Genomic DNA, 12,933 nt, shown 5'->3' with positions numbered 1-12,933 from the left:
TCAATGAATTTCACATAATATACAAGTAAAATCCAACTGACTGAAGAAAAAAAAAAAAAAAAAAAGATCTTCAAAGGAGAAGCAATTTAATTACCATATAGCAGCAAAGAAAATGGAATGGTTTTTTTTTCATAAGCCTAAGGAAAAAATATTAGAAAATGAAGGTGGACTTCCAGCTTCAACTCTAAGAGGTAAACAGCCTAGACACAGCCATTCCCATCCTAAACAAGAAGGTGAAGTGAAAATCAGTAACTTGGATCTGTCCGAGAATTGAGGTCACCAGGCAAATAATCACATCAAAATCTTGAGAATCGGGCAAACACAGCGAAACATAGCCATGATCAGCTTACTGGGGACCGAAGCATCTAGAGCTGGGAACTGGTGAAACACTCACGATTATGATGAATTGCTGGAGAGGGAGGACGAGCTTGAGAAAAACTAAGGGCATTGTTTTCCCGCACTTCCTTGGGGTTTACCTGCAGAAGGTACATGAGGTTCTCACCATGAAGATCAGAGAAAGAGCCCCCTGTTTTTGCCCTCTGAGGGAAACTGCTATAGGAGAGCTTTATCTAATCTGAAGGAAAGGGCAGAAAGATCAATGCAGCCCCCTCTCCCTTCCTGTCTCCTGTAAGGGAAGCAGGAGTATAAGGTGGGAGAAGAGATTCAGAAACTCTCCTGAAGGTCATAGCAACACAGATGTCATCCTAAAAGGATAGGATACCCAACACCTAACCACACTGTCAGTAGGGCACCAGGATAGTAACTGGATTACAGCTGCAGAGCATAGCCCTTTGAGAAGGAGTACTCAGGGAAACCCAAAAACAACAGGGGAAAAGCAATAAAAACAGGAAAATAGGTTTCAGCTTCTGTTAAACACCTCTATGACTAACATGAAATAGAGCCCAGCTCCTAGCCAGAGTAACATAAAAGCTCACACTAAAAGTGTTATTACGTCCGCTCTGACCTAACACTATCCAGGTTTGAGGGGGGAATAAAAAAGGGATGCAAGCTCAAAGGCAACAAAAAACAGTCTGAAGAGACACACAAGCATCGGACCCAGCTCAGCTATGACACAGATGTTGTAAATATCAAATAGGGAGTTTAACAAATCCATGATTACTGTGTTACGGCTCTAATGGAAAAAGTGAACAACATGCAAGAACACAACAGGTAATGTAAGCAGAGAGGTGGAAACTCTAAGAAGGAAACAAAAGAAAATGCTGGAGACTAGAAATACTGTGATGGAAATGAAGAATGCTCATCAGTAGACAGGATGCGGCAGAATTGCCAACTCAGATGCAAAGAGAAGGATAAAAACAACACGGAATGGAGAATTCAAGAGCTGGGATGGGGGAGGGCCATTACACGTGTCACATACAAGTAATGGGGACGTAAGAAGTAAAAGAAAGGAATGGAAGAAATACATGAATAATGGCTGAGAATTTTCCAAAATAACCGATGCCAAAACTTAGACCGAGGAAGCTTTAAAAACTCCAAGAAATGTACAAATTGCAGAAAACCAAAGACAAAGAAGAAATCTTGAAAAAAGCCAGAGTGGGGGAAAAACCAGCTTGCCCGTAGTGGGCCGAGGATAAAAATGACATCAGAATCCGCATCGGCAACTACGCACACAGAAGAGGAGCAGGGTGAAATATTCAGTGTTTAAAAGAAATCATGATTATGTATACAGCCAGATTATCCTTCAAAAGTGAGGGTGAAATAATGAGTCTCAGAAACAGATAACTAGTCACTAGAAGATCTGCCCTGCAAGAAGTGTTTAAGGAACTTCTTCAGAAGAAACGAAAATGCTGCAGTTCAGAAACATGGATCTACAGAAAGGAGAGCATGAGAGGAGGAAACGATGACGGTTTAGTTTTCTTCTGACGTGATCTGATGCTCAGCTGTGGAAGTAATGATAGCAACAGTGCACAAGACGGCCATAACACGTGGGTGAAGGAAATGTCCAACAGGAGAGAGGACCCGTGCATACTGTCGGTAGGTACCTACAGTACAGATCAGGTAGAGCGGTCTTATTTAAAGGAGCTGTAGATCAGTTGTCTTTGTATATGGGGAACTCTAGGGCAAGCCCTGAACACAGATTTAAAAATAAGTAATAATTGGTAGACTGAGAGGAGAGAATCTAGAATCATATTAAATGCTCAGCAAAAACCAGAGAAGGGGGGCGCCTGGGTGGCTCAGTGGGTTAAGCTGCTGCCTTCGGCTCAGGTCGTGATCTCAGGGTCCTGGGATCGAATCCCGCATCGGGTTCTCTGCTCAGCGGGGAGCCTGCTTCCTCCTCTCTCTCTCTCTCTCTCTCTCTCTCTGCCTGCCTGTCTGTCTACTTGTGATTTCTCTCTGTCAAATAAATAAATAAAATCTTTAAAAAAAAAATAAAAATAAAAAATAAAATAAAATTAAAAAAAACAGAGAAGGTAAGAAAGAAGCAAGGATCACAAAAGAACCAGTGCAATGAGTAGAAAACAGTTTTAAAACTGTTTTAAAACCCAAATAGATCAATAGTCTGACATGTGAATAGTCCTAATGAACCAATCATCTTTTTTTTTTTTTTTTTAATTGAAGTTTTTTTTTTTTTAAAGGAAAGTTTGCCACCACGGATCCTCAGTAAAGTACGATTAAAGGGTATGCGTAGGCTAAGGGAAAGGAATCACATCTCTAAGAAGGAAAAAAGAACAGAGTGCAGTAAATACATAGATATGTTTAATATTTATTGTATTAGACAACAGAAGTGTCTTGGAGGATCTACAAAACAGAACTGAACTATGTAATACCTACACATAAGAAGGGTAGTTTGATAAGAATGCATGTTTAAATTTCCAGGGCACCTGGGTGGCTCACCTGGTTAAGTGTCTACCTTGGGCTCACTCAGGTCATGATGGAATGGAGCCCAGCGTCAGACTCCCTGCTGAGCGGGAAGCCTGCTTCTCCCTCTACCTGCAGCTCCCCCTGCGTGTGCTCACGCACTCTCTAATAAAATCTTTTTTTAAAAAAATTTTCACTAATGATGGCTAAAGATAGGAAGAGTACACAAAGTACCAAGCCACCAAGTTGGGGGGTGGCAGCTGAGACAAACAGGGTAAGGAAAAGCAACCCAAACAAACGAAATGAGGGGGACGAGCATAAACAAATGCACAGTCAAGGAGAGTAACAAATGGTGTACAGATAAATTTGTCAGCAACTACATTATATGGAGAGGAGATAAAAGCCCCAAGGAAAAAAAGACCCACAAATAAATTCAAGACTGTATTTCCAAAAAAAAACCAAAACCCAACTTTATGCTATTGACATGAGAGTATCTAAATAAAGCTACTGAATGAATGACGTAAAAGGCCATACAGTAACCCAGTGATGGCAGACTTGCACAATAGGGTGTCAGATGGTAAATGTTTTCAGTTTTATCTGCACCCTGTCGTAGCTGCTCAACTCTGCTGCTTGCAGAATGAACACAGTTGTCAACACAAAAAGAATAGGCATAGTTATGTCCCAACAGAGCTTAGTTTACAAACACGGGCTGTTAGTGAGACTAGGTCACTAGTCATGGTTTGCTGACCACTGTTTTAAAGCTGTGGCAGCTACATTTATTATCAGCACAGACTTCAAAGTGGGGAAAAAAAAACAAACCCAGCTCTTTATTTAAAGATACTCTTTACATAAAGCATTCTACTTAGCAGGAAAGCAATTCTAAGTATATGGCTTAACCACATGAAGCAAAAATTCATGGAGCTATAAAGATAATTAGGGGTAATTTGGGACAGATTAAATTCTTTTAAACATTAGCAATGAAAAGGGCTTCTCCTGTTGCTATTTTTATTTATTTTTTTTCCCTGTCACTATTTTTAAAATTCAGGTAACAAGTAGGAAAAAAATAATCGATAAACAATTAGTGAAAACATCATTGCTACTGTCTTAAATATTAAAACTTAATTAGGTTATCTATAATATATTAACCCATTTTTAACATGGTAGGCCACTCTTGATTAAGTAGCCTTTGTTTTCACAGTAATACTGACATCTTCCCTAGTGCCAAGTATTGCTTCATAGAATCAGAACGTTTTCATATGTGCTTCTTGGCCTAACCCTAGTCAAAATCCAGGGAGAGTGATATACCACATTAACAAAATGAAAAGGAAAATCATATAATCACTTCAACAGATGCAGAAAAAGTATCTAATAAAAATCCAACATCTATTTATGATAAAAACTTTCAACAAAATGAGTATAGAGGGAACCTACCTCAGCATAATACAGGCCATATATGACAACCCATAGCTAACATCATACTCAGTGGTGAAAAGCTGAAAGCTTTCCCTGTAAGATCAGGAATAAGACTAAGATATCTACTGTCATCACTTTTATTCAACACAATATTAAGATTCTAGCCAGAGCAATTACACAAAAAATAAAAGGCATTCAAATCTAAAAGGACTAAATGAAACTGTCTCGGCAGATTCTTAAAGACTCCACAAAAAGACGATTGGAATAAACAAATATAGTAAAGATACAGGATACAAAATCATATGCAAAAATCTACTGCAGTTCTATACACTAAGAATGAACTACCAGAAAGAAAAATTAAGAATATAACTCCATTTACATTTGCAACAAAAATGATAAAGTATCTAGGAATAAAATGTATCCAAGGATGTGAAAGAACTATACACTAAAAACTCGAAGACACTGATGAGAGAAATTAAACACGACAGAAAGAAATGGAAAGATATTCCACATTCATGGATTGGAAGAATATGGTCAAAATGTCCGTATTTCCAAAAGCAATCTACAGATTCAACACAGTCCCTCTTAAAATTCCAAGGACATTTTTCAAAGACTAACTCTGAGTTCTGTATGGAACTATATAAATTAGACCCAGAATAGCCAAAGAAACCTAGAGAATGAAGAGCAAAGCTAGAGGCATCACATGTCCTGGCTTCAAATTATATTACAAAGTTGGCATCCTAAAAACAATACAGTGCCAGCATAAAAACAGACACACAGTTTGGGGCGCCTGGGTGGCTCAGTGGGTTAAGCCGCTGCCTTCGGCTCAGGTCATGATCTCAGGGTCCTGGGATGGAGCCCCACATCGGGCTCTCTGCTCGGCGGGGAACCTGCTTCCCTCTCTCTCTCTCTCTGCCTGCCTCTCCGTCTACTTGTGATTTCTCTCTGTCAAATAAATAAATAAAATCTTTAAAAAAAAAAAAAAAAACAGACACAGTTCAATGGTGAAATTAGACAACACAGACAAAACCCCAGTCGTAGACAGTCAATTAATTTACAACAAAGTAGCCAAGAGTGTACAACGGGGAAAGAACAGTCTCATCAGTAAATGGTGCTGGGAAAAATGGACAGCCATATGCAAAAGACTGAAAGTGGACCATTACCTTATACCATACACAAAAATTAACCCAAAAATGAATCAAAGACTTGAACATAAGACCTGAAATTATAAAAACTCCTTGAAGAAAACAGAGGCAGTAAGCTCCTTAACATCAGTCTTGGCGATCACTTTCTTTCTTTCTTTCTTTCTTTCTTTCTTTCTTTTTTTTTTTAAAGATTTTATTTATTTATTGGGCAAACAGAGATCACAGGCAGGCAGAGAGAGGAGGAAGCAGGCTCCCTGCTGAGCAGAGAGCCCGATGCGGGGCTCGATCCCAGGACTCTGGGATCATGACCTGAGCTGAAGGCAGAGGCTTTAACCTAAACACTGAGCCACCCAGGCAGCCCAGCGATCACTTTCTTAATCCAGCACCAAAAGCAAAGGCCAGAAAAGAAAAAAACAAACAAACAACAACAACAACAAAAACCAGCGCGGTACCACCTCTAACTATAAAGCTTCCTCACAGCAAAGAAAATGATCAACAAAATGAAAAGGCAGCCTACAATATGGGAGAAAATACTTGCAAATCCTGACTGGCCAACAGGCACATAAAAAGGTGCTCATCATTAATAGTGATTAACAGGGAAATGCAAATCAAAGCCACATCTCATCTCCCATCTATTAGAATGTCTGTTACCAAAAAGACAAGAAATCAGGGTTAACAGGGGTGTGGAGAAGAGGGAACTCTGCACACTGCTGGTAGGAATGCATACTGGTGCAGCCACTGTGGAAAACAGTATAGATGTTCCTCAAGAAGTTAAAAGTAGGACTACTGCATGACCCCATAATTCCATTTCTGGGCATTTGCCCACAGTAAATGAAAACACTAACTCAAAAAATTTATGTAGCCTCATATTCATGGCATAACTATTTACAATCACCAAGACACGGAAACAGTCGAAGTGACCATCTACGGATGAATGGATAAAGATGGGGGATATAGACGGTGTCTATACATAGTCAATTGAGTATTACTCCACCACTGAAAGGAATACCATCTTGCTACTCGCGATAACACGGATGGACCTTGAGGGCATTAGGCTAAGTGAAGTAAGCCGTTCGGAGGAAGACAAGTACACGTGAGTGTAGAATCCCATTTACACGTGGACTCTGAAAACAAACAAGGAGACAGGCTCGTTTGCACAGAGAACAGACGGGTGGTCTCCAGAGGAGGGTGGATTGGAAGGCGGGAGAAAGGGGATTAAAAAGGGCAGACTTCCAGGCGTAAAATAAGCAAGTCATGTGGATGTCCTATGCAGCCTGGGGATTGTAGTTATTAGGACTATATAGTATATGTGTGAAAGTTGCTGAGAGTGAATTTTAAACATTTTCATTGCAAGAAAAATTATGTTTAATATGGGGTGATGGGTGTTTAACTATAGATGTATTGTGACCATTTTGCAATATATACAAATATAAAAAAAATTCAGTGCGAAAGGGTAGGAGACACAGCTCAGGCAGGTTATACTCAAATCCACAGGGCAGTAAGAATTAAAACTTCTTGCTCCTAAAGCCAGTGCTTTTCCTAAATTCCAACATTTTCTAAGATGTCAGCAACAAAGAAGTAAAGTTTGGGAGACAACATGCTCCCCTCCCTAGAAAGTACCTGATTTGGGCTCTGACAAATCCTGAAAACCAGTAACTGCCTAACTTTGTATTAGCCTTTAGCTTTGCTTACATTTTGACCAAATCCTTTTTTCCTTAACCATTAACACAGAACCAGAGTTCTAGGAGCACACTTTGAAAAATTTGCCCATGTACAATAGTCAGTCTTTGCAGGATTCACAGACAACATCATTAATCTTCTGTTCATAGTCCTTCTCACTAATACCAGTTTTTGAAGAGTAATGTAAAACAATGGACTTGATACTAGACTTACAATCTAGAATCCATAAGGTACTTTCTAAGTACATCAGGGAAGGCAGAATCATGCTCCCCAGCAAGGCATGACTCCAAGTAAAATCCCCCAGTTTTCTAGGATCCCCTAACCTCTCTTGCCTATAGTGTCCTGATCTTGTAAAATGCTTGTATTTTCATGGAATGTATTCAGAGTGTAAATACAATGTACATCAGGAAGTGTAGTATTCTAATAAATGCCCTACGGGCACACAGGCAAAGTTACCGTGAGAAAATACTTGACAACATCTTAACCTTTTAGTTCCTAAGGAAGGTTTGAAGAGCCAAGAGCTATTTGATGAAATTCGAATGACCTACATCAAAGAGCTAGGAAAAGCCATTGTGAAGAGGGAAGGGAACTCCAGCCAGAACTGGCAGCGCTTTTACCAACTGACAAAACTCTTGGACTCCATGCATGATGTAAGTGTCAGACCTAAGTCCCAATGTCCGGAACATTGTCTAGAACGCTGGGTTAATTATAATTACATACAATCTGATTAATTGATTATATGTAATGATACATCAATAGTTTCAGTTTCGTTTTGATTTTTTTCCTGTTGGCAGATTTTGGTGATGGTTGGAGTTCACCTTGTCAGCCTCAGTTTGGCACATGTTTCTCTGAGGGGCAATTATGAAATACCGTTTCATCTAGTCATGTGCATAGAATGTCGTGATGCCAGTACAGAATTTAATAGCAATGTCAATGTCAAATTCCCTGGTTTTATAGGACTAATCAATTAAATTAGCATATGTCCTTCATTTACTATTATATTAGAGTTCACCGTGATGCACTGACGGCCGTGTAATTCTATATACAATTCTAAAGAATCCAAAATGTGCCTGGTACCCGAATGTTCACTTTATTTAACCAAACTATTTTATCTGGTGGATTCCAGCAAAGATTGGTATATTCTAGATCAAATGTATTTTCTGAATTAGCGGCCAAAAAGCACAAGATGTTCCTACTAGTAAGTTTTTAAGAATAATCGTTTGTATATTTTTTTTCTCTTGCAGGTGGTTGAAAATCTCCTTAACTTTTGCTTCCAAACATTTTTGGATAAGAACATGAGTATTGAATTCCCAGAGATGTTGGCTGAAATCATCACCAATCAGATACCAAAATATTCAAGTGGAAATATCAAAAAACTTCTGTTTCATCAAAAGTGACTGCCTTAACAAGAAAGGTTGCCTTAAAGAAAGTTGAATTTATAGCTTTTATTGTACAAACTATCAATTTGACCTGTAGCGGTTTTGCTGTTTCATTTTTTTCCTTTCTGTTTTTGTCTGGTCTAATACGCACTACATGTGGTTTATAGAGGGCCAAGGCTTGGCAACAGAAGCAGGTGAGCCATCGCTTGTAAGTGGTGGGAAGAGTAGAGAGTGATAGATAGTTGGTGGATCCCAGAAGTTAGCTGCAGTCATGGGGGGTGATCTCCACTGTCAGGGAAGGATGGCACCTAAACCGCCAGTGCCCGAAGTCTGTGTGACAAACTTTCTGCTCATACTTTTCACAGTTGGCTGGACAAAATTTTCTAGACTTTTTGTTGGTGTATTTTCCCCTGTATAGTTAGGATAGCATTTTTTGATTTATGCATGGAAACCTGAAAAAAAGTTTACAAGTGTATATCAGAAAAGGGAAGTTGTGCCTTTTATAGCTATTACTGTCTGGTTTTAACAGTTTCCTTTATATTCAGTGAACTACGCTTGCTCATTTTTTCTTACGTAATTTTTGTATTCAAGTTATTGTACAGCTGTTTAAGATGGGCAGCTAGTTCATAGCTTTCCTAAACAAACTCTAAACATTAATCTTCTGTGTGAAAATGGGTTGGTGCTTCTAACCTGATGGCACTTAGCTATCAGAAGACCACAAAAATTGACTCATATCTCCAGTATTCTTGTCAAAAAAGCTCATATTTTGTATATATCTGCTTCAGTGGAGAATTCTCTAGGTTGTGCAAATTAACCGCCCTAACTGGAGGAGAGCGCCTAGTCCAGTGACCTGCTCGGTAAAATGATGGTTGCAAATGACTAATTAAAAAAACAAAAAAACAAACAAACAAAAAACTACCAAGAGGCCCTGTTCGCATTTAATGCCCTATCTCTGCTATGGCTAGATGGCAAGAAAGTCAGCCAACGATCATTCAGGACCTTTTGCTGTATAAGTTCTTAAAAAGTCAGGATTCCAGATAATCAGCTGAGACACAGCTGAGAGATTTGAATCAGATCAAGTATTTCCTCTCACGCAACTTGACCCCCCAAATAAATCTCCAATTAGCAAGCGTAGCCAGATACCCATTTTCACATTCCCATCCATCACCAATTGGTCTCTCTTTCCTGGCAGTGCAGGAAAGCTCAGCTACTGATTTTTGTGATTTCGAACTGTCAGACTTCCATGTTTGTATGACTACACATGCCTCTTATCCCTCCGTGTGCCATAGAGTTTAACAAAAGTCTTGTGAACTCCTCCTCACTGTTGAGAATGATCATTTTAAACAAAATAGAAGCTGTAGTAGCCCTTTCTGTGTACACCTTACCAACTTTCTGTAAACTCAAAACTTGTATTTACTAAGCCACAAGAAATCTGATTTCTATTTAAGGTGGCCAAATTATTTGTGTAATAGAAAACTGAAAATCTAATATTAAAAATATGAAACTTCTAATATATTTTTATATTTAGTTATAGTTTCAGATATATATCATATTGGTATTCACTAATCTGGGAAGGGAAGGGCTACTGCAGCTTTACATGCAATTTATTAAAATGATTGTAAAATAGCTTGTATAGTGTAAAATAAGAATGATTTTTAGATGAGATTGTTTTATCACGACATGTTATATATTTTTTGTAGGGGTCAAAGAAATGTCGATGGATAACCAATATGATTTATAGTGCGTGCAAGCATTCATACAGGCAGCACTGGTCTCAGAAACGCCACAGGTTTGCTCTAGGGGAAGGGGGACATGGAGACCGGCCCCTGTGTGCCGTGAAGGCTGCTGAGGCTCCGTCCCATTCAGGTCACAGAGCAAGTCATCCTCTGCCTCCCACGGTGGGCGATTGCCCTCCTCATTCCCACAGCCAGTCTGTCCAGTCTGTCCACCCAGGTGTGTGGGTGGAGTCTCCCCTGGCTCAAGTGTGCAATTGGGGGGGGGCGGACAGAGAGGTGGTGCCCGCTGGCCCACCCCCTCCCAGAGCTCCCTCATAGGAGGGCTACTTTCCCGCAGAGCACAGAGCCCCTCCAGCAGTGAGGTCAACACAGGGGTTTCAGGACTTTGGCAATAAGACGCGTAGAGGTACCAGCAGTCTGTAAATAGTGCAAAATCCCATAGGTTGCCAAATAATACACTAATTCCTTTCTATCCTACTAGAGTTGATTTCCAAACAAATGAGTACATGTTTGTTTTCTTTGGATGCTTTTTTGAATGTTATTTGTTATTTTTCAGTATTTGGAGAAATTATTTAATAAAAAAATGTAATCATTTGCTTTTTGAATTCTCTCTAAAAGGGAATGTTCCTTTTGTAATGGTTTAAATTGATCTCAAAGTATTTTAAGATGGTTTATAACCCAGAAGGATGTGAAATTTTTGGTGCCTAAGAAATACCGCTTGGATATTATTATCAATGACAGTGTTAAGTTCCAAAAAGAGTTTCTGGAAGGTAAATTATTCTTCACTTGTGGAATGGTAAATGGTTAAAACCAGAAAGCACATCACATGTTACTCTTATTTTAGTCCCAACTTCAGTTCTCAAAAAAACAGAGCTCAGTGAAAAAAAAGAGACGTGTACTTGGTCAAAAGAAAATCAACTGACATTTGTAAAACTAGGAGGCTGTATCCTACATGGAAAAGAAGTTGTGCCCTTGTGAAATAAGTGGGAAAGAAGAAGGTTATCTTAGGTTTGAGTAGAGTTACAATTTAAGTGAGAAAAGATCCGGTGCTACTGGAAAGCAGCTTCATTTTCTATGTAGGTGGTGTCTTGCCATCCCAAACGGAGGTCGTAGCAACTTCAGGGAGACTTGGCAACATGCCAAGGTGACTTACAGCAAGTCCTGAAAAGCATCTTTAATTACTGGTGGGAAAAAGTGTCCTTCTCAGTGTTTTTAGGCCTTGCTGGGGGACACCGTAGAAGTGCTTGTCTAAAACTCTGGCAGGGGAACCTGAAAGGGCATCTACTTTCTGGAGAAGGGGAGTAAAAAAAGGACACCCTAAAAGGAATGCTAACACGACTCGTGTGTGAAGAGCTTGAAAGCATCAGCTGCGCTCTGGGTGTGTGTGCGAAGGAAAGCCAACCTTGCTTCAGAACTCCGGGGTGGGGGCTGGGATGGATGTGCAGTTTGACCCACCTAACCCATCTCTTCTCCATTAGTCTTAGCTTAGTTTTGTGTTTAATACCATAAACGACATCACTGTGGAATGAACAGTAAGATTAGACTGTGGTCTGTCAAAACTCAAGAACCCCGGCAGCCCTCAGTGAGATTTCCAGTGTGGGCCGGTCACCCTCAAGACTGTAGCTGTAAATGAATGTGTTTTCACGTGCCTGGTTTGAGAGTTGGATGGGAGAAGAGGAGTGTGAGGAGGACACTTTAACCACTTTGAGTGGAAGTTGCATCATTTTCCAGACTGTGATCAGTCAGCCTGGTCCACCAGGGATTAGTGACCAGGTTTTCAGGAAAGGATTAGCTTCTCTCTAGAAAATGCCTGAAAGAAGGATTTTATTTTCTGATGAAAAGCTGTATGAAAATACCCTCCTCAAATAACTTGCTTAACTACATATAGACTCAAGTGTGTCAATATTCTATTTTGTATATTAAACAAATGCTATATAATGGGGACAAATCTATATTATACTGTGTATGGCATTATTAAGAAGCTTTTTCATTATTTTTTATCACAGTAATTTTAAAAATGTGTAAAAATTAAAACCAGTGACTCCTGTTTAAAAATAAAAGTTGTAGTTTTTTATTCATGCTGAATAATAATCTGTAGTTTAAAAAAAAATGTCTTTTTACCTACACAGTGAAATGTCAGACTGTAAAGTCTTGTGTGGAAATGTTTAACTTTTATTTTTCATTTAAATTTGCTGTTCTGGTAATACCAAACCACACATTTGTATTGAATTGGCAGTAAATGTTAGTTAGCCATTTATAGCAATGCCAAATATGGAGAAACATCATAATAAAAAAAATCTGCTTTTTCATTATGTGACTCCAACATGCTTTTGTAGAACTCAATGCAGTTCCAATTTTCCTACCTTTTTTTCTCCTTCTTCTACTGAAGGCAGAGTTATCACTTGAGGCAACTTTTAAGACACTGAAATGGACACTGACATGAATGGATAAAGGGGCAGAAATCCCCAGTAAGCTTCACCCTGCCTCCCGAGACACCCACCATCCCGTCCACACCTCAGATAGTCCAATGCCAGTTCCTGCAAAGGGTCTGAAGGCAAGGAAGAACCCGCTCGCGAGGCTCTCCTACTCTATCAGTCTTTATCATGAAAAGTGACATTTTATGTTAACAGATGTTATCTAGCCAAAATTTTTGCCTCAACTTAAATTCTTTCTCCCAGAGAACAACATACCTAGTACATGCGGCAACACAGAGGCACAGTATAAACCCTAAAGACAGAAGGTGCTCACGTGGTAAACCAG

At 39.4% G+C, this 12,933-nt stretch overlaps 1 protein-coding gene across 5 annotated transcripts in view; it reads left to right on the top strand.

Moving 5' to 3' along the window:
• The window catches only part of NR3C1 (nuclear receptor subfamily 3 group C member 1), a 123,957-nt gene extending 111,475 nt beyond the window's left edge, over positions 1–12,482 (top strand). For all 5 annotated transcript variants that reach the window (XM_059174931.1, XM_059174929.1, XM_059174933.1 and 2 more), the window contains exons 8-9: positions 7,551–7,708; positions 8,303–12,482. In XM_059174931.1, coding sequence (XP_059030914.1) covers positions 7,551–7,708; positions 8,303–8,455 — 311 coding nt within the window. In that variant the 3' untranslated portion in view covers positions 8,456–12,482. The remainder of the gene's footprint in view (positions 1–7,550; positions 7,709–8,302) is intronic.
• The last annotated feature ends 451 nt before the right edge of the window (positions 12,483–12,933 follow it).

Source organism: Mustela lutreola, chromosome 5, assembly GCF_030435805.1.
Source record: "Mustela lutreola isolate mMusLut2 chromosome 5, mMusLut2.pri, whole genome shotgun sequence".
NCBI lineage: Eukaryota > Metazoa > Chordata > Mammalia > Carnivora > Mustelidae > Mustela > Mustela lutreola.
The sequence above is the reverse complement of the archived record's forward strand: the minus strand, read 5'-3'. Positions and strand labels throughout refer to the sequence as shown.